The sequence below is a fragment of the Muntiacus reevesi genome, chromosome 11 (genome assembly GCF_963930625.1).
Source record: "Muntiacus reevesi chromosome 11, mMunRee1.1, whole genome shotgun sequence".
In the NCBI taxonomy this organism is placed as follows: Eukaryota; Metazoa; Chordata; class Mammalia; order Artiodactyla; family Cervidae; genus Muntiacus; species Muntiacus reevesi.
Window position 1 is genome coordinate 12889338 of NC_089259.1, and position 27801 is coordinate 12917138.

General features: G+C 37.1%; 1 protein-coding gene across 1 annotated transcript; it reads right to left on the reverse strand.

The window, feature by feature from the left end:
• Positions 1 to 26938, reverse strand: CCDC122 (coiled-coil domain containing 122). Its single transcript, XM_065902284.1, has 6 exons — positions 26861 to 26938; positions 25303 to 25453; positions 24671 to 24786; positions 15552 to 15950; positions 14689 to 14805; positions 1 to 534 (listed from the first exon to the last, which is right to left on the reverse strand). The coding sequence occupies exons 2-6, from the start codon at positions 25343 to 25345 to the stop codon at positions 385 to 387; spliced, it is 825 nt and encodes a 274-aa protein (XP_065758356.1). The 5' UTR covers positions 25346 to 25453; positions 26861 to 26938; the 3' UTR covers positions 1 to 384.
• Between the last annotated feature and the right edge of the window lie 863 nt (positions 26939 to 27801).

A 27801-nucleotide genomic window follows, 5' to 3' on the forward strand; every position in this document is an offset into this window, starting at 1 on the left:
AACCATTTAAAATATCTTAAAAATTCAAACCATTGAAAATTCAAGTGCTTCTTTTCTTCTAAATGTTTGCTTCATATAATAGTGAAGGCAACATGTTTATAAAGAGGCACTGATGAGTTCAGGATATCTTATACAATCAAAATAATTATACAGAGTCTTTCACTATTCTGTGAGCCTTCCTAGTGTGTCTCTATTGCTATCAATTATAGAGTTGGAAGGAACTTTAACAAAAAGACGACTGGCTCAAAAGAGGAGAAAATGTATCTGCCATTAAGACAACCCCTTGATAGTGGATGCTGCTGTTAAGACGCAAAGGGTTTTCTCACCTTTCTATCCCATAATTTTTGTGGCATAGTCTGTGCTTTACAACACCCTATAGCCATGCTAATCTTTCATTCCAACACGTTTTCTCAGTTCAGCAGCGGTTTTCTCCAGCTGTTGGATGTTCCATTGCCATTGTCTTCTATTTGAGTGAAGCTTGTTTACCTGACAGTGCAAACGCTTGAGAATTGCACCGTATCTTTTATGTTGTACCTATTAGAAGAAGAGCACATATCAACAGGGCTTGAGAAAGAAAAGCAGTAAAGAGCCATAAAGGATATTTTGACCACGCTAAATAAGAAAGCACTCAATTAAAAAGTACTTAATAAATAATAATGATAATAAAAATAAACAGTAATTATAACTATTTACTCAATGCTTACTACATGTTAGATACTGTGTTGAGAGCTTTTTACATGTAATTAAATCCTCGTAACTCCTTATGCTATAAAGATTGTTATTCTCATTGTTGTATAAACTGAAGATCAAAGAGTTTAAGTCACACACTCAAGGTTTCACAGCTGGGAAATGATGGTGTTTGGGATTTGAACCCAAGGCAAGCATTTGTGATGGAAGGTCTTCTACTTATCAAAGCAGTTTCCAGTTAAATGTTTTTTTTTTTTCCTGTATCAAGTGGTTCACTTGAAACATAGACCCAACTGATTTAAAAGATCTGGGAAATAATGTAGGCCATTTTCCTGCCAGTAGGTCAGTGTTTATGCATGACACAGTACAACACAATTAACAACATTTTGTTTATCTGCTCCTTCATCTAAGGACATTTGGGTTGTTCCTCTTTCTGGCTATTGTGACTAATGCTGCGATGAATGTGGATGTATGAATATACCTCTGAGAGATGGTTTTCAATTTTGGGGAGCATATGGCCTGAAGTAGAACTGTTGGATCATTTAATAATTCTATTTGGAGGAATTGCCATGCTGTTTTCTACTTTGGTTGTACTAGTTTAAGTTCTCACCAGCATGGAGGAGGGTTCCAATTCTGCACATACTGAAATTACTTTATACTATCTGCCTTTCTGGTCATAATCAGAGCCCTCTTGGATTATGGTATGGTGGATATGACATGGTACTTCCTTTGAGTGTGACAGTGTTGTTGTGGTAAAATGTCCTTTTTAAATGAACAGATAGAATAATATTAATAGAATAACGGGACTGTGAAAGTTACCTCTTCATTCTCATATCTGTTTAAGAGAGAGCTCTAGTCAATTAGGAAGGTGATTCTAGGTCAATACAAAAAAGAATCAATTTGTCAAAACACTACGCCACATTTATCAGAGTAACCAATTTGCCAAAATAAGCTTATAGCTTAAGATGACTGTAGGGGGACAAGACTCTGGGTTTCTGGGACCTTAAGACTCTGCCCCAAGCTGTTTTCCCTCCTCTCTGTAACTCAGCTTTCCTTTCTACTGGGACCCTTCTTCCCGGGACCCTCAGGGGAGCGCCCCTCTCTCTCTCTCTCCAGAGCTCCTCCCTTAGTGAGATCAGAGCTTCTTTACCTTTATTATGCCATGGCTCATTGTGATAGTATAACAAGGACCACGGACTCCTTAGAATGTTTTTAAATGTATAAAATATAATACATGGGATTACAAAAGAAATCAATTCTATGGAAACACAGTTCTGCAGAGCATCAGGGGAACTGGGACAGAGACACTCTAGGCATTCCAAAATACTGATATAAAAACTCATCAAGACTTCACATAAATAACTAAAAACTTTATATATCTTTTTAAGTTTTCAGTTTTTTCTTTTTTTACTTTTGTTTTCAGTTTTTTTAATTCTGCAAATTCAGATAGTTCATTCAAACTGGTGAACTAGGCCTCCTGATATGTTGGCAAAACAGAAACTGACTTTAAAAGAATTATAAATAAATTAGTAAACAGAAACATTATCATATTAGGCAATGAAACTATATTCAAAAGAAGATTTTAATATATCAAATATACTCAAAGGGATATAGATCAAGTTGGGCTTCCCAGGTGGTGCTAGCAGTAAAGAATCTGCCTGCCAGTGCAGGAGACTTAAGGGATGCGAGTTTGATTCCCTGGGTTGGGAAGATCTCCTGGAGTAGGAAATGGCACCTCACTCCAATATTCTTGCCTGGAAAATTCCATGGGCAGAGGAGCATGGTGGGTTATAGTTCACGGGTGCATAAAGAGTCAGACGTGACTGAGCAACTAAGAACATGGCATCAAGTTATATCTATGTATATAATGTATATCACTGTTTATAATATATATTAATATGTAATAAATGCATCCATTGATATATCCAATAGACTACATTAATAAGAAGAATAGTCACAAAATATGCTTATATTCATGTTCATAAAATATATTAATAGAATCAAATAACTATAACAATATTTTGGTTAATCCATAAATCATACTAGCCGGCTTCTAAAATTATTCTTCAGGAGTGAAGCTGTGAAACTCCTTGGATAAAACCACCATGGATCAGAGTAGAGATGTGCAGAGTCCCCTTAGTAGGACTGTAGATTACCAGCCGTGGCTAGATATCACAGAAGGTATTAATATAAACTAAAGAAAGAATAATCCATCAGAAGGGATTATGTGAAGAACACAGCATAAAAATAGGCAAGCGAAAATAGTTCCCACTCAATGACTCTCTGATAAGAATGACGCTGTTATGGAAATTGGCTCCTTGAGTGTCCAGAGCCAGAGGTCAAGAACACTCAAACTCAAGTGATGGACTTGATTTCCATGTTCAGTAACCAGCTTTGTGATAATCTGGCTTCCAGTGTCAGTTCCTTACAAGGAGAATAAGCACTAATGACCGATACAAATTTTCTGATTTCCTTGAGAGTTTTGTGCATTCTTGTAAATTCATAAACTGGCATTCGAGTTTTATATAGTTGCTGTTTGTGAACTCTACTAACACTTCTCTGTATCTACCCAATCCTGGGATACTTACAAGGTCAAGTTTCTAAGCTCATAAGGCTAAAAGGCAGTTTTGGCCAAGAAGTGACTTCGTAAAGGTGAAGGTCACATTGGGAGCCTTCTTGGAGGCCAGTCAATTGTTCAGCCTCTATTGGTATAATTCTGACTTTGGTAAGTGTCAATACTTAAACCTGAATACCACTATACACATAAGGATGTAGTGGTTCTGTAGAAAATATAGCTTTCTTTTGCCTCTAGGAAATGGATACATTTCTATTCTTATCTAGTTATTGTTACCCCTGAGGCAGAAATGAGAATAATAATGACTTCCCTGGTGTCTCAGACGGTAAAGCGGTAAAGCGTCTGCCTACAATGCTGGAGACCCGGGTTCAACCCCTGGGTCAGGAAAATCTCCTGGAGAAGAAAATGGCAACCCACTTCAGTACTCTTGCCAGGAAAATCAGATGGACAGAGAAGCCTGGTAGGCTACAGTCCATGGGGTCACGAAGAGTTGGACATGATTGAGAGACTTCACTTTCACTTCACTTTCACCCTGCAGCAGAAATGAGAAGAACGAAGCAGGGGTGGTGCCCACAGAATCCTCTTCATTCCCTTCGCTCTAGACATACTTCACTTCTAGCATCTGAGTCCAGGTATGTTCTCATCTTAAGACCTCTGCACCTGTTTTTTCCTTTGCCTGAAAAACTATTCCTCAGACTTTCATGACTAGCTCCTTCACTTCTTTATACTTTGTTTTGAAAGCTGAATGGACTTTGATTCCTGAGATAAACTTTGCTTGGTCATGAGGTATTAACTTTTTTATATATAACAGCTATAGTCAATTGAAAATATTTTGCATCTATGTTCTTGAGGAACACTGGCCTGGAATTACTTTTCTGATAATGTTCCTGTTCATCTTGTGTGTCAGCGTTAGGCTGGCCTCCCAAAATAAGCTTGGAAGAGTTCCCGCCTCAATTTTCTGAAAGAATTTGTACAATCTAGATATTATTTCTTCCTTAAATATGTGACAGAATTTACCAGTGAGGTTGTCAGTCTGAAGCTTTCCTTATGGGAAGAGTTTTAATTATGAGTTCAATTTCATTGATTTCTAATTCATACCATTTATATAGCCTAATTTGAAATGGATCATAGAGCTAAACATAAAAGTAATTTCTTCCTGTGTTAATGATGATATGTGTATTTTTCAAGGAATTTGCCCATATTTAAGTTGTCAAATTTATTGACATGAAGTTGTTTAAAAGAGGCTTTTGTCACCCTTTTAAGTCTGTAGAACCTAAAGTAGTATCCCCACTATCCTCCTTTTTCTGATCAGTATTGTTACACTTTATCAATTTTATCAGTCTTTTCAACTTTTGGCTTTGTCCATTTTTCTGTTTTTCCATTTTCTATTTCTTTCAATTCTACTATTTATTATGTCATTTCTCCCTATTTGCTATTGGCTTATTTTTCTATTCCCCTATGATAGAAGCTTAGATAATTGTTTCTAAACCTTTTTCCTCTCTAATATACACACATTTAAAGCTGTAGGTTTTCCTCTAAATACTGCTTTAATTGTACCTCACAATATTTACATGCCATTTTCATTATCGTTCAACTTCAGATATTTTCTAATGATTCTTGTGATTTCTTCTTTGGCTCACTGATTATTTATAATGGTGATGCTTAATTTCAAAATGTTGACGTATTTTCTAGCTTTGCTACTGTTACTGACTTCTAACTGAATTCTGCTGTGATTAAAGAATACAAAATTCTTTGAAATTTATCATCCAGTATACTCTCTATCTTGGTTGAAAGTTTCATGTACATTTGAAAACAAAGTATACTCAATAGTTGCTAGGTAGAGTATTTTATAAGTGGTAATTAAGTTTAGTTGGTAGATTAGTTGTTCAAATTTTCTATATGCTTGCTTATTGATTTTCTATATTGTTCTATCAATTACTCAAAAAAGTTAAGCTCTCTAGTATGACTGCAGATTTGTGTCTTTTTCTTTTTAATTTTTGTCCGTTTCTTCTTCTGTATTTTGAAGCACTGTGGTTAGGTAAATTTACATTCATTATTATTATTCGTTTCTGACAAATTGACTGGCTCTCTTCAACTTTGGGGGTAGTAGATACCTTAGAATCTACTTGATATTAATATAGTCATGACCAGCTTTCTTAAGATTGATGTCTTCACAGTTTATCTTTTTCCATCTTTCAAATCATGTGTCTATATTCAAAATCTATCTCTTGTGAAAAAGTTATGTTCCAAAGTGTTTTTTCAATCCAATCTGAAAATGTTTCCCTTTTAATTGGATTGTTTAGTCCATTTACATTTGGTATAACTCATGGTATGCTTGGGTTTAAGTCTACCATTTCAATATCTGTGTTCTATTAGTCTCTTTTGCCTTTTTTATTTCTTACTTATTTTCTGTCTTCAGAGTGGATCACAGGCCTAAATATAGAATGCAAAACCATAGAACTCCTAGGGTTAGAGTTAGGGTTAGGACAGGAGAAACCTAAATGACGCTGGGTTTGGTGACGTCTTTTTACACACAACACTGAAGGCACAATTCATGAAAGAAATAATTGATAAGCTGGACCTCATTAAGCCTCTGCTCTATAAAAGATACTGTCAAGAGAATAAAACAAGACACAGACTGGGAGGAAATATTTCCAAAAGATGCATCTGATAACTGCTATTCAAAATATACAACAAATTCTTAAAACACAACAAGAAAAAAATAACCAGATTAAAAAATAGGCCAGACAAACACATAGTAAATAAATATATGAAAATATGCCCAACATGAAATGTCACCAGGGAAATGAAAATCAAAACAACAAGATATCACTATACATCTATTAGAAAGGCCAAAATCTGGAACACCGACAACACCAAATGCTAGTGAGGATGTGGAGCAATGGGAACTCTCTCATTCATTGACAGCGGGAATGCAAAATGGTCCAGCCACTTTGGAAGACAATTTGGCAATTTCTTACAAAACTAACCATACTCTACCACATGATCCAGCAATCATAATCTTTGGCATTTACCCAAAGTGCTTCCCTGGTGGCTCGGTGGTAAAGAATCTGCCTGCAATGTAGGAGACTGCCTGCGATACAGGAGACCAGTTTGATCCCTGGGTCAGGAAGTTCCTCTGGAGAAGGAAATGGCAACCCACTACAGTATTCTTGCCTGGAAAATCCCATGGACAGAGGAGCCTAGTAGTACAATCCATAGGGTCACAAAGACCCGGATATGAGTGACTGATTAAACCAATTCAATTCAAGCGAGTTGAAAACTGATGTTTACACAAAAACAGATGTTTATAGCAGCTTTATTCATAATTTCTCAAGCTTGGAAGCAACCAAGATGCCCTTCAGTAGGTGAAAAATAAACTATTGTATATCCAGACAGGCTGGTTCCAAACTGGGAAAGGAGAACGTAAAGGCTGTATATTGTCACCCTGCTTATTTAACTTATATGCAGAGTACATCATGCATAAGCACAAGATGAAGCACAAGCTGGAATCAAGCCTGCCAGGAGAGATATCAATAACCTCAGATACACAGGTGACACCACCTTTATGGCAGAAAGTAAAGGGTAACTATAGAGCCTCTTGATGAAAGTGAAAGAGGAGAGTGAAAAAGTTGGCTTAAAGCTAAACATTCAGAAAACTAAGATCTTGGCATCTGGCCCCATCACTTCATGGCAAATAGATGGGGAAACAATAGAAACAGTGACAGACTTTATTTGGGCTCCAAAATCGCTGCAGATGGTGACTGCAGCCATGAAATCAAAAGACGCTTGCTCCTTGGAAGAAAAGCTATGACCAACCTAGACAGCATATTAAAAAGCAGAGACATTGCTTTGCCAACAAAGGTCCATCTAGTCAAAGCTATGGTTTTTCCAGTAGTCATGTATGGATCTAAGAGTTGGACCCTAAAGAAAGCTGAGCACTGAAGAATTGATGCTTTTAAACTGTGGTACTGGATAAGACTCGTGAGAGTCCCTTGAACTGCAAGGAGATCAAACCAGTCAATCCTAAAAGAAGTCAGTCCTGAATATTCATTGGAAGGACTGATGCTGAAGCTGAAATTCCAATACTTTAGCCACCTGATGCGAAGAACTAACTCATTGGAAAAGACCCTGATGCTGGGAAAGACTGAAGGCAGGAGGAGAAGGGGATGACAGAGGCTGAGATGGTTGGATGGCATCACCAACTCAATGGACATGAGTTTGAGCAAGCTCTGGGAGTTGGTGATGGACAGGGAAGTATGCTGCAGTCCATGGGGCCACAAAGAGTGGGACACGACTGAGCAACTGAAATGAACTGAATTGATATCCAGACAATGGAATATTATTTAGCAATAAAAAGATAAATAAATAAAAGAAAAAAATGAGCTATCAAGCCATGAAATGACACAAGGAAACTTAAGGGCAATTAAAGCCAATCTGAAAAGGCCACAAAGTATATGATTTGAAATATATGACAGTCTGGAAAAGGTAAAACCATGGGGACAATAGAAAATATTTAGATAATCTTTAGAAATTTTTAGAAAATTTAGACAGTAGACATTTTTAGAAAAGATTGGACTTTCCAGGTGGCTCAGATGCAAAGAATCTGCCTGCAATGCAGAAGACCCAGGTTCAAACCCTGGGTTGGGAAGATTCCCTCGAGAAGGGACTGGCAGCCCACTCCAGTATTCTTGCCTGGGAAATCTCATGTACAGATAACCCTGGCGGGCTACAGTCCATGGGATCACAAAGAGTTGGACACAACTGAGAGACTTTCAGGACTTTCCTGGTTGCTCAGAAGGTGAAAAGATTGGGAGAAAAGTCCAAAAGACATAGACTCATATTCTATTCTGTCTCTTATCACTAGCTATATAAAATTACACAAGTTATTTAAATTTTCTGAAATTCTATAAAATATGTCACTATGAGAATTTAAATGGGATAGCTTATAAAAAGTGCTTGAAAAATACCAGGCAATCAATAAACAACAACAGATTTAATAATATTGAACATTTCTCCTTGTATTTTTGTTACCATGTTATCTAGCTATTTGAATCATTCTTATCTTGCCTTTAGTTTACCTTTCTACCTTTGATTCTTTGGGTTTTTCACCTAGGACAGGCTTTCTAGTTGTGTGGTCATTTCTGTGGCTGATCTCAATAATTCAATGGATTAGCTAATTGTGTAAGCTGTAAGCTGTACTGTAACAAGTTAAATGTGTTTTGTTCCTGCTCCCTAGTAGCTCTGAAAGCACTCTTAAATTTTTCCTGTTTTAAATTTGGAGCCCAAATTGAACAAAATTTAGACAAGAGTAACCAGCAATGAATCTTAAGATGCTTTCAGTTCAATTCAGTTCAGTTGCTCAGCTGTGTCCGACTCTTTGCAACCCCATGAACCGCAGCACACCAGGCCTCCCTGTCCATCACCAACTCCCGTAGTCCACCCAAACCCATGTCCATCTAGTCGGTGATGCCATCCAACCATCTCATCCTCTGTTGTCCCCTTCTCCTCCTGCCCTCAATCTTTCCCAGCATCAGGGTCTTTTCCAATGAGTCAGCTCTTCTCATCAGGTAGCCAAAGTATTGGAGTTTCAGCTTCAGCATCAGTCCTTCCAGTGAACACCCAGGATTGATCTCCTTTAGGATGGACTGGTTGGATCTCCTTGCAGTCCAAGGGACCCTCAAGAGTCTTCTCCAACACCACAGTTCAAAAGCATCAATTCTTTGGTGCTCAGCTTTCTTCACAGTCCAACTCTCACATCCATACATGACCACTGGAAAAACCATAGCCTTGACCAGACGGACCTTTGTTGGCAAAGTAATGTCTCTGCTTTTTAATATGCTGTCTAGGTTGGTCATAGCTTTCCTTCCAAGGAGTAGGCATCTTTTAATTTTATGGCCGCAATCACCATCTGCAGTGATTTTGGAGCCCAGAAAAATAAAGTCTGACATTGTTTCCGCTGTTTCCCCATCTATTTGCCATGAAGTGATGGGACCAGATGCCGTGATCTTAGTTTTCTGAATGTTGAGCTTTAAGCCAACTTTTTCACTCTCCTCTTTCACTTTCACCAAGAGGCTTTTTAGTTCCTCTTCACTTTCTGCCATAAGGGTGGTGTCATCTGCATATTTGAGGTTATTGATATTTCTCCTGGAAACCTTGATTCTAGCTTGTGCTTCCTCCAAAACCAATTATCACAAAATGTTACTTGCAGCACTCATCATTTGCTAAAAACTTCTTAAATGCTCTAGTTTCCCCTTCCTGAAAATGCTTAGATTTGGCAAATAACAAGTTTTAAACCTTGAACTAAAAATTACTGATCATTGCTTAATGTTTTGTATTTGAAGCTTTGTGTTTGTATGCTTTGTATTTTGCGTCCCAATTTTTTTGTGAGTGACTCACAACTTATCTTTGTTTTCCTCTCTCTTATCTTTAGCTCCTTTCTTCTACAATGTATATATAAAGACAGAGAGTAGACAGGGGAAAAAAGGCATTTGGGGGTAAGTATTTCAAACACTTCTTTCACTCAGACATGGCCTAAAACAACCAAACACATTTATTTTATTAAAAAAAAATGTAAAATCCAAAAACCATTTTCATTTTTTCTTAACCCAAAATGTAAACAATAGCATTAATATGAAGATTAAACATGCAAAGCACAAAATGTTTGAAAGAGTTAAACATTAGAACAAAAGAATGCTATAACCTAGGTAAAAGATGATCAAGAACTGCACCAAGGCCACAACTGAAAACATCCAGAAAGGGAAGGAAAAAAAAAAAAGACTTGAAAAAGAAATAAGTAATAAAAATCTGTTTAAATGTATCCTCTCAAAAGACTGGTTGTTTTGAGAAAGAAATTACTTGTATCAATGATAAATTCTCATCAAGCAATAACAGAAATTGTTGGGAAAAAAAAATGCAGTGTTCTCAAGGCAATGCTGTGGCATTTGTCCTTGAATGTTATGCTTTATTATAGATAATCCCTATAATTTCTTAGATTTTCATTTTTTCATTTCATTTTTCAACCATAATATAGTAATAGAAATGAGGACTATTTTTAATACATTAGAGTTAATAAAACTAAGATCAAAAAGTCTAAAAGAAACTTTAGTAACCCTATTATGAACGCTTAAAAAGAGTTTATTGAATTTCAGGATAAGAAGTATAATGATGAAAACATTAAAAACTGAATATCAAGCTCAGTGACATTCCCTCTAAATCTAACATTAGTAGTCACTTACATCACCCTTTACCACTAAATATACCCAGGTACACTTCTGCTTCTGTCAAAATAAAGTATATGTATTTCATATAACTACTCCTCATGCTAAGTACAACTAAAAACCCTGGACAATGGATATAATATTAACATAACAAGTTCTGAAAAGTAGAGAGCGGAAAGCAAACTGACTGGAGGCCTTAGGAGTCAAGGAACGACTTGGTGATAGCTCCCTGGGTTTTCACTTGGCCTCACATATCACAGATATGAGGAAGGAAGAAAGAAAGCTCGAAATGCCAACAAATGCAGACAACAACAAAACAAAACAAAACAACTCCAGGAAAAGCCTGCTCTCTAATCAGAGGACCAGGAAAAGGGCAGCCTTAAGGCTGAAAATGTTGAGGTAGTAGCTACTCTACTGAAGTCAAACACCACAGAAAAACAACAATGGCTCTACCACCACCCACACCAGCAAACTCTGAGTGGAAAGCCTAAACTTTCACCATTGCTGGGCTATAGCAGGACCCAGGTCCTCCAGCTGGGCTGGTGTCAGAGAAGGCTGAGTGGGGAGACAGGACTCTTCATTCCCTCTGTAAAGTAACACACTACATCCTCTGGTGTGAGGGGAGCCCCTCTGGGGAGGCTAGACTTCTCCATCTAGTGGCTAACAAGGCACTCTCCCCTTTCCCACTGGGAGAGTGTCAGAGGAGGCCTAGTGGAGAGTGGAGGTTTTTTACCATCACTCAGTAGTAGCAAGGCCGCATCTATGTGGGAGCAGCAATGAGGTGCTCCTGCCCCGCCCAGCCAGGGGCTTATCAGCAGAAGCCTAGTGGTCAGCCAGCACTCCCACTTCTGACCAGCAGTAACAGGAAGCCCTTATTCCCTCCACAAGTGACTATGGAGTCTCTGAACTTTCACTACTACGTGGAAGTAACAATGATACAGAGTCTTACAACATAAAACCCAACATGTCCATATTTCAACAGAAAATCACTCACCAAAGCAAGAACCAGGAAGCTCTCAAACTAAATAAGAAATAACAATCAACATGTGCCAACACCAAGAAAATGCAGAGGTTAGAATTATGTGGTGGGCATTTTAAAGCCATCATCATAAAAATGTTTTGATGAGTAATTAAGGGATGTGCCTAAAACAAATAAAAATATTAAAAGTCTCAGAAAAGGAATAAAAGATATAAAAAACCAAATGGAAAAGACACAATAACTGAAATAAAAAATTTAGTGGGATGGTTCAATAGCAGAATGGAGGGGATAAAGGACAGAATCAGTGAATGTAAGGCAGAATACTAAGGCATATGCAGTATGGCCAACAGAGAGACAAAAGACTGGAAAAAAGAAATGAAGAGAGTCTCAGGGACCCGTGGGACTCTATCAAAAAAGACCTATAGTTTCTTCCATGAGAGTTCTGGAAGAATAGGAGAAAGAGGGCAGACTTACAAAAGTTTCAATAAATTAGAATGGAAAATTTCCAAAATTTAGCAAAAGACATAAGCCTACAGAACTGAGAAGTTAAGAAATTAATTCCAGAAAAAAACCCACTCCAGTACTCTTGCCTGGAAAATCCCATGGACGGAGAAGCCTGGTAGTTACAGTTCATGGGGTCGCAAAGAGTCAGACACGACTGAGCAACTTCACTCAAAGACAGCAAAGCTTGAAAGCAGCAAGAAACAAATGTCTGAGAGGAAAACAATTCAATTCAATGACAGTGAATTTCCCATTAGAAATTATGGAGACCAGGAAGAAGTGGCACAGCATTTTTCAACTGAAAAGAACAGTTAACCCAGAAATCTATATCCAGTAAAAGCATCTTTCAGAGATGAAAGGAAAACGAAGACATTTTCAGATGGAAAAAAAAAAGAAAAAAAAAAACCCCAAAGACTGCCACCAGCTGACCTCTCCTAAAAGAATGAATTTAGAAGCTTAAAAGAGGAATAAAACAATAAAAGAGGAAATCTTAGAACATCAGGGAGGAAGAAAGAATATGGTGGAGCAAAAATACAGATAAATACAATAGACAGTGGAGAAGGCAATGGCAACCCACTCCAGTGTTCTTGCCTGGAGAATCCCAGGGACGGAGGAGCCTGGTAGGCTGCTGTCTATGGGGTCGCACAGAGTCAGACACGACTGAAGTGACTTAGCACGCACAGCACAATAGACAGATCGAAAGGGCTTAGCTAAAGGGTATCAGGTTTATTTTGAGGTGATGAAAATTTTAAAACTTGACTATGGTAATGGTTACAAGGGCTTCCTTGATGGCTCTGAGTCCGCCTGCAATGCAGGTGGCGGTAAAGAGTCCGCCTGCAATGCAGGAGATGCAAGAGACGTGAGTTCAATACCTGTATTCATATTAAAAACCATTTAACTATGCATTTTAAATGAGTGAATTGTATGTTATGTGAATTATATCTCAATAAAGCTGTTTTAAAAATCAGAATCATGGTAGCCTGAGAAAAAGGGACAAGAGAACTTTCTAGATATGATGCAAAAGTTTTATATCTTGTTCAAGGTCATGGTAACACAGGTATATATATAAATTGTCAAAATTAAGCAAGCTAAAGCCTTACAAATAATGTACCTACTCTTATGACAGCTATACTTTAATAAAAATTATTAAGAATCTCAAATTTCTTTCCAAAATGCTTTTACCAGTTTATACTCATACCAATAGTATTTTAGAATTCAGGTGGTCTACATCTCACAAATTGTAATATTGATAATTGACAGGCCAAATTTTGGGCCTTATTGTGGTCTGATTTATCAATCCCTTACTGTTAATGAGGTTGGTCATCATTTCCATTGGACTTTATCTTTTTTAATATATATTTATGTTTTAAAAGGTAAGACTTTTCAAACCATATTCCCAAGGTTCTATGGCTTGTTCAAAATTTTCTTATCGCTTAGTCACTTATGTATGTTACAAATACACCCTCTCAAAACGAGTCTAGTCTTCTTTATTGTTATGCTGCATCTCTTAATCTAAAAATTTATGATATAGCCAAAGTAGTATTTAATCATGCAGTTTGGATATATGTCTGTGTCTTTTAAAATAAATACTTCTGTAATGCAAATACAAAGTAATTTTGTCTCCTACATTATCTTTAATCCTTGTGGAAGTCTATGTATGTATGTGTTCAGAGGTAGGAATCTAATTTTACTGCAAAATTGTAATTTTTTCACATGACTAAAAGTTTGTTTATTCCATTTATGATGGATTATTTCTGGATTCCTTTTTTACTGCTTCATTAATCATTTTTTCTATTTCTATGCCACATATATAGATTTATAATAAATCTTGATATCTAGAAGGGTAAAAATACCCATTTATTTACATTGCTAGTAAAATAGAAGACAAAATTATGGTGTTTCTTAAAGAGAATGTTTTGTAAAGTTGAGGGCTTTCGTCTTCCTGGTGCTTTTTCATTGTGCCAAATTAGTCACAAGCAAGTTGAAAATATGCATCTTTTCATTTTCCAAAGTAATTTTAAAGGGTGAAAATTATTTGTCCTTAACAACATACATTTTCCCCTTTTTGTTCTCCACTCATCTAAACAATAACTATAAGGTATACCAGTGGCATCTCAAATTTAGTCTCACTTTTAATTTATCATTCAGTTTGTTTTCTAATTGGACTGTTGAAAATTACAGATAGGAAGTCAGAGGTTTAGAATACCAACACTTCCATTGTCTTTACTTTGAAGAGTCTTTAATTTCTGTCTAAGAGTGGTCCTTTTTGACTGGATAGCCTCTGCTATCTATCCATATTAATTGGTTACAAAGGTGATGGAATGTGGAGAAGGAAACGGCAACCCATTCCAGTATTCTTGTCTGGGGAATCCCGTGGACAGAGGAGCCTGGTGGACTACAGTCCACGGGGTTGCAAGAGTTGAACGTGACTTAGTGACACCCACCACCACTACCTGATGGAATGAGACCTGGAAGAACTCTAGGCCGGACTGAAATAAGACTCAGTACTTGCTTTTCTTAAATACATTCAAATATTTGAATATTTTGGGAGTTATCTACACTTATCTATAAATAGTTTGGATGTATCAACTGTTTTTCATAGTTCTTTTCAGTTCTCTAACTGTTTTGGAAACTGACAGTAAACTACACAAATTATGACTACAGTATTAATAAAAGTTTAAAAAATGATCCCATAAAACATTGAAATCCAGATATTTAAGACTTACCTCTATTTCTTTTCTTAATTTTTCATGTGTCTTTATTTCTTCCTCAAGAAAACAAGTTTGTTCACTGATGGATTCTTCTACAGTTGTAATTTCATCCTTCAGTTTTGTAATATCTTCCTGTATGTTTATAACATTTAAAATATACATGTCAAACAATGAATCGCCAATATAAATCCAAGATTTTCAGTGTTTCTATAATTTAAGATTAACCATCACATTTAATTTTGATTAATATGATTAGAATGTTACTTCTATAGATATAAGGAACGAGAAAGCATTATTCAAACAAACAAACCTTAGATTTGAAGATACAGAAGTAAAAACCAAATGAAAATAAGACATAAAGGAAAGTAGAAGTCATAGCGGCAATTGTTTGGCAATGTTGTATAGGATATTTGTTTACTTATTAGCAAGAAATAATAGATATTTTAAGTTTTCACCTCCCAAAATCTTCAAAAAATATTAAGAGAAAGATGTTTAGGGTGCAATTATTAATTCACATTGTTTGTGTAACAGCATTAAGCACACTAAATAGATTTTAACTGGTCTGGATCCACTAGACTGGAAGCTAGTTAACAATTTTGTGAATCACACTTTCTGTAACAAATGAATTAACTGTTCATCTGATTTTGTGGGACTATATATTTTTATTAATCCACAAGGGATTTGGGGATGTTTCCTTTATGCATTTGTACTTCTGGCATAGTTGTTATATAACTCATGTACTTACACAAGTTTTTAAAAGCTGTGAATCCAGTTAGAGCACTCATGGATATTTTACTAAGTTAACGATTTATCACTGAGTAAGAATACTCACGAAAAAAGGAATACTAGGAAATGTTTTATTAAGTGATATTTCAAACCTGTGCTTGTCTCATCAGGTTTCCTTCTGGATTTTGGAGATCCAGCTCAAGTTCCTCTTTCATTGTCTTTAGTTTTTTAACAAGGTCTCGTTTCTCATTGAGTTCAGTCATGAATGACCATTTGTTCTCTACCTCTCTCAAACTATCTTTATGTGCTTTTATCTTGGCATAGTATTCATTATATTTTATCATTTGTTCCTCAAAATTTTCTTGGGCTGTTTCTATGTCAGATTTAAGCTTCACATTTTCTGCGTGTAAGGATTTGATTTGATTTTCCAGGTCTCCACAGTGAAGTTTGGTATTCTGTATGGCAGCATCTTGCTGATAAATTTGCCTTTCTGTTTCTTTAGTTTCTGCAGAGACAGATGCTATTTGTGTTTGAAGCTCATGAAGTTCATTCTGTAAGATATTTCAACATTATTATTATTAATTCATGATATTCAAAATAAAAAAGCCATTGTTTTGATCCACAGTGTGTGTAGAAAAATCACTTAACATAAAAAATATTTTTTATCAAATATACAAAAATTGATGCATAATAGAAGAAGAAATGTAATAAAGTAATGAAATTATTTTATAATCAGAGGGAGCCCAGGGTTACATATTTCTTATTTTTTATTGTTCTCACTATTAAAATTTTATCATTTGTCTTGACATTTTATATATAAAAAATACTTTACAATAATTTTAACAATATATTTATGGGCATGAGAAGTACACACTAAAGAAAAAGTTATGATAAAAATGATAAAACTCTGAGTTAAAAGAACAAAAGATCTAAGTTCTAGTGCCCTTAATGCTGTTTACTAGTTGGGGTGATTATACATGCTGTGCTCAGTCGTTCAGCCATGTCTGACTCTTTGTGATCCCGTAGACTGTAGCCCACCAGGCTCCTCTGTCCATGGGATTCTCCAGGCAAGAATACTGGAGTGGGTTGCCATGCCCTCCTCCAGGGGATCTTCCTGACCCAGGGATCAAACCCAGGTCTCCTGCATTTCAGGCAGGTTCTTTACCTTCTGAGTCACCAGGGAAACCCATGATCAAATAGCAAACTTAATTATCCTATTCAAGTCTCACTTTCTTCACTTGTAAGATAAGTATGAAGGTATATTTATTTTTGCCTCCCATGTGGTGCGGTGGTAAAGAATCTGTCTGCCAATGTAGGCAGTTCAGGAAACGCGGGTTCGATTACTGGGTCAGGAAGATCTCCTGAAGAGGGAAATGGCAACCCGCTTCCAGGATCTTGTCTGGAAAATCCCATGAACAGAGTAGCCTGATGGGCTAGAGTCCACAGCGTTGCAAAGAGTTGGACATGACAGAGCACGGATAACTCTTACCTCTCTGGGGCATTTGGCAATTCTAACCAGCACCTGTTTTTTAAAACCTACCCAACACTTCTCTGCTTCTCCTCAGATACCTCTGAGCATTCCTTCTCTGTCTCATTGGTTCCTTCAAATATAGGTTTTCCTCAGGGTACAGTCATCATAATTTTCTTCTCTCATTCTATCTATACTCCTTGGATAATCTTACACATACTTAGATCTTGAAAAACATAGAAACTGATGATTCACAGAATGTAGGTGGCTATTAAGTCCTATGTCCAGCTACCACTGTGCATCTCAAATTCATCGTCCAAAAATCAGACAACGCCTCCCCTCCTGTGGCCCATCCTGTTCTGCCTTGTATCAGTTGCCAATTGTCAGGACCACAAAAACTCTGTAACACACTAGTGTTTATTACAGAGTGCCTGATGAACTATGGATGGAGGTTCGTGACATTGTACAGGAGACAGGAATCAAGACCATCCCTGAGAAAAAGAAATGCAAAAAAGCAAAATGATTCTCTGAGGAGGCCTTACAAATACCTGTGAAAAGAAGAGAAGCAAAAGGCAAAGGAGAAAAGGAAAGATATTCCCATTTGAATGCAGAGTTCCAAAGAATGGTAAGGAGAGATAAGAAAGCCTTCCTCAGGAATCAATGCAAAGAAATAGAGGAAAACAATAGAATGGAAAAGACTAGAGATCTCTTCAAGAAAAGAGATACCAAGGGAACATTTCATGCAAAGATAGGCTCAATAAAGGACAGAAATGGAAAGGGCCTAACAGAAGCAGAAGATATTAAGAAGAGGTGGCAAGAATACACAGAAGAACTGTACAAAAAAGATCTTTACGACCCAGATAATCACAATGGTGTGATCACTCACCTAGAGTCAGACATCCTGGAATGTGAAGTCAAGTGGGCCTAAGGAAGCATCACTACGAACAAAGCTAGTGCAGGTAATATAATCCCAGTTGAGCTATTTCAAATCCTGAAAGATGCTGCTGCTAAAGTGCTACACTCAATATGCCAGCAAAGTTGGAAAACTCAGCAGTGGCCACAGGACTGGATAAGGTCAGTTTTCATTCCAGTCCCAAAGAAAGGCAATCCCAAAGAATGTTCAAACTATCAAATTGCCAACATCCACTGGATCATTGAAAAAGCAAGAGAGTTCCAGAAAAACATCTACTTCTGCTTTATTGACTCTGCCAAAGCCTTTGAGTGTGTGGATCACAATAAACTGTGGAAAATTCTGAAAGGGATGGGAATACCAGAGCACCTGACCTGCCTCTTGAGAAATCTGTATGCAGGTTAGGAAGCAACAGCTAGACCTGGACATGGAACAGCAGACTGGTTCCAAATAGGAAAAGGAGTACATCAAGGCTGTATATTGTCACCCTGCTTATTTAACTTATATGCAGAGTACATCATGAGAAATGCTGGGCTGGAGGAAGCACAGCTGGAATCAAGATTGCCAGGAGAAATATCAATAACCTCAGATATGCAGATGACACCACGCTTATGGCAGAAAGTGAAAAAGAACTAAAGAACCTCTTGATGAAAGTGAAAGAGGAGAGTGAAAAAGTTGGCTTAAAGCTCAACATTCAGACAACTAAGATCATGGCATCTGGTCCCATCACTTCATGACAAATAGATGGGGAAACAGTGTCTGACTTTATTTTTCTGGGCTCCAAAATCACTGCAGATGGTGATTGCAGCCATAAAATTAAAAGATGCTTACTCCTTGGAAGGAAAGTTATGACCTACCTAGACAGCATATTAAAAGCAGAGACATTACTTTGTCAACAAAAGTCCATCTAGTCAAGGCTATGGTTTTTCCAGTGGTCATGTATGGACGTGAGAGTTGGACTGTGAAGAAAGCTGAGCGCCGAAGAATTGATGCTTTTGAGCTGTGGTGTTGGAGAAGACTCTTGAGAGTCCCTTGGACTGCAAGGAGATCCAACCTGTCCATCCTAAAGATGAGTCCTGGGTGTTTATTGAAAGGACTGATGTTGAAGCTGAAACTCCAATACTTTGGCCACCTGATGCAAAGAGCTGACTCATTGGAAAAGACCCTGATGCTGGGAAAGATTGAGGGCAGGAGGAGAAGGGCACGACAGAGGATGAGATGGTTGAATGGCATCACCGACTCAATGAACTTGGGTTTGTGTGGACTCCGGGAGTTGGTGATGGACAGGGAAGCCTGGTGTGCTGCGGTTCATGGGGTCGTAAAGAGTTGGACAGAACCGACTGAACTGAACTAAACTGAACTGAACTATAGCCCACCAGGCTCCTCTGTCCATGGGATTCTCCAGGCCAGAATACTGGAGTGGGTAGCTGTTCCCTTCTCCAGGGGATCTTCCTGACCCAGGGATCAAACCTGAGTCTCCCGCATTGCAGGCAGATTCTTCACTGTCTGAGCCATCACAGAAGCCCTCTTTATATTTAACTATTCATCAAATTCTGTAGATTTCCCCACCAGTATAACTATAGGCCTTTATTCTTTTTCTTCTTTAAATAAATGTATAATTATGGGAGGGAAGCACTCACTAAGAAGGCAGACCCAGCCCATCCTTTTCTCGACAGAGACAGGAGCGAGAAGGACACTGAAGATACAACATGCTGATGAGCTTCAATCTTTATCTCCAGTTTTGATATTTAAAATGCCCCTTTGACATTCTAGTTGGATATCTAACAGCCATCTCAATATACATGTTCAGAAAAGAGCTTTTAATTTGCAAGTCCAATATGCTCCTCTTTCAGCCTTTTTGATTTCAATAAACTTTCCACCTTGGATACAAAAAAACCTAGAAGCCATTCTTGATTCATCCCTTTATTTTATCCCTACAACCTATTTAACAGCAAATCTTGATGCCTGGGCCTCAAAAATAAAATCCCAACTCACTTGTGACCAGTCGTTGTAGCATGGCCCAGCTCTTAACTGGTCTCCCTGTTTCCATGCTTCCTCCTCTCCCTCAACTAGAACTTCCAACACTGTTCTTCAAAGTTGTTCTGGTTGTACAGGTTCTTTGCATTTCCATAGGTCTTTTAGAATCAGTCTGCCAAGTTCTCTAAAAAAGCCTGCAGGAATTTTGAGTAGAACTGCTTTTAAACAATAGATGAAAGAGAAAGACCTGACGTGTTAACAATATTGAATCTTATGGTTCATGAAAATGGTATATCTCTCTATTTTGGTCTTTAATTTCTCTCAACAGTGTGTTGCAGTTTTCAGTACACAGGTCTTACATCTTGTCTTAGTTTGCTACAGCACAGCCATAACAAAATGTCATAGATTTAGTGGCTAGAACAACACAAATTTATCTCTCACAGTTCTGTAGGCTGGACAGAGTGTTAGCATAGTCAGGTTCCGGTGAGAACTCTTCCCGGCTTACAGAGGGTCAACTTCTCACTGTGTCGTCACATGACAAAGAGCATGCTCTTTGGTATCTTTTCTTCTAAGGGCACTAACCCTACCACCAAGATCCCACCCTCATAACATCACCTAAACCTAATTACCTGACAAAAACTTCATCTCCAACCACAACCACATGGGTTTTTAAGGCTTCAGCATATAAATTTTGGGGGTGATACAAACATTCAGTCTATAATACAGTATTTTTGTTAAATTTACCCCTATTTCATAATTTTGATGCCACTGTAAATGATAATGCTTTTTAAATTTCAGTTTCTGATTGTTTCTTTTAAAATGTAGAAATATAACTGGTTTTTAAAATTAATCTTATCTTGCAACCTTTCTAAACTCCCTTATTAGTCCTGAAAAAGTGAAAGTGAAAGTCGCTCAGTCATGTCTGACTCTTTGTGACCCCATGGACTATACAATCCGTGGAATTCTCCAGGCCAGAATAATGGAGTGGGTAGCCTTTCCCTTCTCCAGGGGATCTTCCCAACCCAGGGATTGAACCCAGGTCTCCCGCATTCCAGGTGGATTCTTATTAGTCCTAATAGACTTTAAAATAATAGATTCCTTAGGATTTACCAAAAAAAAATTATGCTATATGTGAATAAAAACAGTTTTACTCCCTCCTTTCCAATCGGGATACCTTTTATTTCTTTATCTGTGAAGGAGTGGCTTGAATTATTGGTACCACAGAATGAGAAGAAGTGATAAGAAGACATATGCTTGCCTTATCCCTGATGTTAGGAGAAAAATATTCAGTCTTCCACTATTACATATGTTGCTTTTAGGATTTATGTAGATGCCCCTTTTAGTTGGCTAGAACTTTTTTCTGTTCCTAATTTGCTGTTAGTTTTTATCTTAAATTGATGTTGGATTATAAGAAGTATCTTTCATGCATCTAGAATTCTCTTTCTAAAAATAAGTTTATTCATTCACTCTTTTGAAGTCTATCAAAACCCTCTCATCAACTTTAAAATAAAGTTTAAGTTTCTTTTCATGCTACACATCTCTTATTGCTTCTCAGAATACACTCTATGTTATTCCACTACCAAACTACTTACAGCTCTATGAATGTACCAATGCTATTTCAGACCTCTTAAGTTTCTCAGTTTTTTTGGGCTTTTTTTTTTTGGCCTAGAATATCACATCCTTGTTTCCCTTTAACCCTCAAACCAATCCCATACCCCAATCATTCTAGGGAACTCCAGCTATTCTTTAAAACTCAACTTATCACTCCTTTTTCAATGTTAAATCTGTGTTTATGTCTCTATTGTTGACAATACGTCCCTGCATGTAGTTATTTGTTTAGTTATTTGTCTCCCTCTTCAATACATGGTGAGGACTTCTCTGGTGGCTCAGATGGTAAAAGAAAACATTTGCAATGCAGGAGACCCAGGTTCCATCTCTGGGTCAGGAAGATCCCCTGGAGAAGGGAATGGCAACTGACTCCAGTATTCTTGCCTGGAGAATTCCATGGACAGAGGAGCCTCATGGGCTAAAGTTCATGGGGTCACAAAGAGTCCAATATGGACTAACACTTTCAGTTTCATTTTCAACAGATGGTGAGTAGCTTAAGAGTGAGGACAATGTTCAGCAAAATGCTTAACAGAAATTAGGTCCTCAATATAAATGAAATAACATCTCTAAAACTCTTTGAAGATTGACAAGTATTACGGAATGACTCTTTATAGAAATCTAAGACATTACTATTTTTATATTATATCCTACTGTCAAAATGTATTCTTTTCTAAAGTGACTCAGTTCAGTTCAGTTCAGTTGCTCAGTCGTGTCTGACTCTTTGCGACCCCACGAACTGCAGCATGCCAGGCCCCCCTGTTCATCTCCAACTCCTGGAGCTTGCTCAAACTCATGTCCATTGAGTCAGTGATACCATCCAAACATTTCATCCTCTGTCGTCCCCTTCTCCTCCTGCCTTCAATCTTTCCCAGCATCAAGGTCTTTTCCAATGAGTCAGTTCTTTGCATCAGGTTGCCAAAGGACTGGAGTTTCAGCTTTAGCATCTGTCCTTCCAGTGAATATTCAGGACTGATTTCCTTTAGGATGGACTGGTTGGATCTCCTTGCAGTCCAAGGGACTCTCAAGAGTCTCCTCCAACACCACAGTTCAAAAGCATCAATTCTTCTGCACTCAGCTTTCTTTATAGTCCAAGTCTCACATCCATACATGACTACTGGAAAAACCATAGCTTTCACTAGACAGACCTTTGTCAGCAAAGCAATGACTCTGCTTTTTAATATGCTGTCGAGATTGGTCATCACTTTTCTTCCAAGGAGCAAGCATCTTTTAATTTCACGCAATGCAAATATTTACAAGAAATCTATACTACCATATAGTGTAAGTATTATCATATCTGCTGATGCATTAATGCCTAAAACCATATTCAAAATCTGGTCCTACACTGCCAACCAGGGCCCCGGCAAGGATACCTTAAGTAATGTTTACAAGTATCCTTTCATTTAATTATCATGAAAATCTTACAGATAGGTCCTATTATTATCTCCATTTTACAAATGAGAAAACAGAAGCATGGAAAGATTAAATCAAGGAGTTGGAAGTAGCAAATCATCTCCTGGCAATTCAGATCTAGAGTATATTCTTTTCATATTCTTCTCATATCAATGATAGTTAATAAAAAAACTTTTAAAAGTAAAAATACTGTTTTCATTTTCCCTTCTTCAGCTTTATTAACAGAATAATTGTGTCTATGCTGAATACAAAAACAAGTATGGCTTTCAGATTCCTGTGATGGATTTATGAACATATTTTGAAATCTAAGTGTTAGTTGCTCAGTCGTGTCTGACTCTTTGTGACCCTGTGGACCATAGCACCCCAGATCGTCTGTCCATGCGATTCTCCAGGCAAGAATACTGAAGTGGGTTACCATTTCCTTCTCCAGGGAAAATTTAAGGAACACAGAAATGTTCCTTATCTACCTGAAACGTTCCTTATCTACCTGAAATGTTCACTAGCAACTAGTAATTTCTAAGCCACATCTTTAAAAACACTGACTTAAAAACGTCAAACTAGTACAGCCACTATGGAGAACAGTGTGGAGATTTCTTAAAAAACTGGAATTAGAACTGCCATATGACCCAGCAATCCCACTCCTGGGCATACACACCGAGGAAACCAGATCTGAAAGAGACACGTGCACCCCAATGTTCATCACAGCACTATTTATAATAGCCAGGACATGGAAGCAACCTGGATGCCCATAGCAGATGAATGGATAAGGAAGCTGTGGTACATATACACCATGGAATATTACTCAACCATTAAAAAGAATTCATTTGAATCAGTTCTAATGAGATGGATGAAACTGGAGCCCATCATACAGAGTGAAGTAAGCCAGAAAGATAAAGACCAATACAGTATACTAATGCATATATATGGAGTTTAGAAAGCTGGTAACGATAACCCTATATGCAAAACAGAAAAAGAGACACAGATGTACAGAACAGAATTTTGGACTCTGTGGGAGAAGGCGAGGGTGGGATGTTTCAAAAGAACAACATCAAAACATGTATATTATCTAGGGTGAAACAGATCACCAGCCCAGGCTGGATGCATGAGACAAGTGCTTGGCCCTGGTGCACTGGGAAGACCCAGAGGAATCGGGTGGAGAGGGAGGTGGAAGGGGGGATCGGGATGGGGAATACATATAAATCCATGGCTGATTCATGTCAATGTATGACAAAAACCACTACAATTCTGTAAAGTAATTAGCCTCCACTAATAAAAAATAAATGGAAAAAAATAAAAAATAAATAAAATAAACAATAAATATAACTAAAAAAAAAACTTAACCTTCCTTCAATTCAGCATTTTAGGAAAAACTATCAAATAAATTTAAAATAATTCTATGTGATCACTGTGTTTTACATGCTTATCTATAGTACGATGACACTGTCGAATCTCTGCACAATGAGTATGTAAAATGTTCCACAAAACTGTAATATTCATATAGATTTTACTTAAGGATGTTATGTGTGCTTAGTCATTCAGTCATGTCCGACTCTTTGTGACCCCATGGACTATAGCCCACCAGGCTCCTCTGTCCATGGGAATTCTCCAGTGAAGAATACTGGAGTGGGTTGCCATGCCCTGCTCCAGGGGACCTTCCCAACTCAGGGATCGAACCCAGGTCTCCTGCATTGCAGGTGGATTATTTACCATCTAAGACACCAGTGAAGCCCTTACTTAAGGACACCTGAATAATTTAGAAGGTATAAATATGAACATTAGAAATGTTATATCGCTTCCTCAGAAGTTATTAAATTTGCTTAATAACTTCCCTCTTACTAATTTAATATAGTTTTGAAGAACATAAAAACTCATTTGCAAGACTTTGTGAAATAGGTTACCTGCAAACGGAACAGAACTTTCCTGTTTCTTTCTATTTCTGATGTTTGTGATTGCTGTTGCTTTGCAACTTGTTCTACAACATCGGTTAATGAAGATGTGTCTTGTTTAGCCAGAGCTAGACAAAAAGAATAAAGTACATAATTAAAATCTAAACGCAAAAATTCTAAGAAACTTATGTTTCATCACACAAAATCATGAAAATTGTGATGCTTTCTCATTAATAAACTAAATTTAGGGTTGATATTCTTCCCTTTCTGACTATAAACAAAACTAAAATCAAAGGCCATAATAAAAGACAATTAAAAGTCACCTACTGCAACACTACACCTGTTCCTTTATGAAACATTATAAATATTTTGACTGTCCTAAAATTTTTTATCCAGACCATCTGCACATATACTATAATTATAGTGCTACCATAACAACTATTTCTCAATTACAGTTGATGAATTTTCATTATAGGCCTGCATTTTCAGGTTGTTATGCCTTTTCTAAACACTCTAGAAGCCTCCTCCTGGCAGGTTTCCTCTATTGTAATTTGCTACTAATTTTAACCCAATTTTCCTATCACACTACTTTTTTTGTTACTCCTCATCTTTCAGCTCTGTATTTATGAAAAGTGCTTCATTACCTTCTTTGGGAACTCCTTGACTCTTCCTTTCGTTTTCTGACATTCTTGTGTCTCTTTCCACCTTTTCAGTTTACCTTTTCTCATACAAAATAATCAGTGCTGATAATATTTCACTTTTCTTTCTTTTTTCATCTGCTATGTATTAGTGATCCTGAAAGTAAATTAACTGTCAAATGTCACAGGGATGGCAATGACATTCATCATCAGTTCCAAGAATTAAAATACAGTGATTGAGTGAGAGATCAGGGAAGAAAGCAGAACTCTCTGTGGATCTTGCTTGTCCTGCTTTTTAACTGTTATAACCCTGAGAAGTTTCTTAATTTATGTGATCATCAATGTCCTCGTCTGTAAAACTTCATAGGGCTAGTGTAATAATGAATGTGGTCTTCCCCAGGTGGCGCTAGTGCTAAAGAATTCACCTGCCAATGCAGGAACCACAAGAGACGGAGGTTCCTAGAGACTCAGGAACATGGGTTCTCAGACAGGGGTTGGGAAGATCCCTTGGAGTAGTAAATGGCAACCCACTCCAGTATTCTTGTTTGGAAGATTTCCTGGTCAGAAGAGCCTGGTGACCTACTGTCCATGGGGCCACAATGAATTGGATATGACTGATCACACAATAATGAATGTATGTAACATACTCAGCACAATATCTGACATATATTTTAAGTAAATAATTATTATGGATTAGTAGCTGGTACCTCCGGTACTACTGTGAAGTGTATTCTAAAACACAGTAACAAGATGGATTAGCAACTTCTGCCATGGGTACAGGATGCAGGGAATATGGCATTCCTGTCCAGTGCCAGCTAGGGTAAGTCTTACACAGGTTTAAAATCACCAATCTCCTCTATACTTAAGAGAAACTGATGAGATGAAGGGGGAGATATTTTTCTATCTTGAAAGGTGAAAAGAGTTCTTTCCTCTACCAGTGCATGAATGCAATGAATGAATGATGAGTTGGCAGAATTAAAGACATTACCAGTTTTTGGAAAAAGCGTATCTGATTTTGCTTGTCCATTCCTGTACAGAAGAAATCACACAATTCTGCATGATTAATAAAAGGAATGTAATATTTTTGCTTAACATTTGAACATATGGATTTTTCTTTTTAGATGACATCTTTTAAAAAAAATCTTAGTTGATTTTTTATAGAACTTGTGAATCTTTCCAAATCATACTAAAGTCATGATAAACTTTGCCAGCCAAAAGAAGTAAAATATTATCATAACAGTAAGGCAAGTATATAAGGAAGCTTCCACAAGGAAATATGCAAAATCACTAAATATCTTCCCTAAAGATTGGTTAAATATTGATACAGAGTACTTGTATACTAGTTACAAGTGTTTTTAAAAAACAAAATTCTTAAAGATTGCAATCTGATAAAAACAAGAACAAAGTTAAATTGCTTCATAAGTCAGGAAACTCAAATCTATCCAGAAATATCTTATCAAGCTAAAGAAGTCCTGAGAGGAATACTCAACTGTGTCCTAATTACCTCTGAGAATCTATGATTCTTTCGTGTTTATTCACATGACTTCCTTCCTTCAAACCTCACCTCCGATCTGCCTCTCCAGGAAGTCTTCCCTGATACTGAGTCCATTCACTCTGTTCATGCCATTACTCTGTCTTTTCTACCTCCAGATCAATGCCAATGAATCCAAACTCTCTAGATCTTTTGTAGGTTTCATGGTTACAGATGTTATTCTTAGTGTTACCTATGTTGAAAATGCACACACCGTTTACATTTTTACTTTCAGTTAGTTCTCTCAATTGATTATAAACAACTAAATAGTGCCTTAGAGTTTTTGTCCCACTGTTCTAAATGTTTTAGATTAAAAAAAAAATAACATTATATAGTGCTGATTCTGTGCCATGTGTGGGAACTCTATAAATATTCAATTTATAAATATTAACTCATTCAGCCCTATGAGATAGATACTACTAGGTCTTGGGATAAGACAGGGCTAATCTTGAACCAAGGTTGAGCAACTGCTAGTTTATTAGGTAAATTCTTTCCAACCTGAGACTCAGATTCCCTATCGATAATAGTAGCAGCCTCATTAGATTACTGTGAGGATGAAGTGAAATAATGATTGTATTTAGCAAATTTCTGCCTCTCAACTATTTCTATTCCTATTACTGAATTTACATTATTTTATACTGTATTTCCTTATTAGACTATAAGCTCCAGGAAGGCAAATACAGTGTCTTATTCATTTTCATATTCTCTACAAAGTATTTGATGAAGAAACCAAAAAAAAAAAAAATTAGATTTTTACAGTAAAAATAAAGTAATTGGTACTTTTGATTTCTACTCTTAAAGCAGCATACACTGAAGAACTATTGGGTGATATTTCTTTAAACAAGCTATTCATGAAAGGATATCTGGTTTAAAATTGAGAAAGTAATCATTTTTTTCGGATCTTCCTAAAATGGACAAAAAATAAAAATGAAAATAAACCACTGCCATCTACTGATAATTCCTTATAATTGCAT

Bases quoted from the DNA above. Each gene is read 5' to 3' on its own strand.
- CCDC122 (XM_065902284.1), bottom strand. From the start codon at position 25,345: ATGTCAGAAAACGAAAGGAAGAGTCAAGGAGTTCCCAAAGAAG. The intron at 24,787-25,302 runs GTAATGAAGCAC...CTTTTTGTCTAG, and splicing joins TCAAGGAGTTCCCAAAGAAG to CTCTGGCTAAACAAGACACA. The intron at 14,806-15,551 runs GTTTGAAATATC...ATAAACATACAG, and splicing joins ACCTGATGAGACAAGCACAG to GAAGATATTACAAAACTGAA.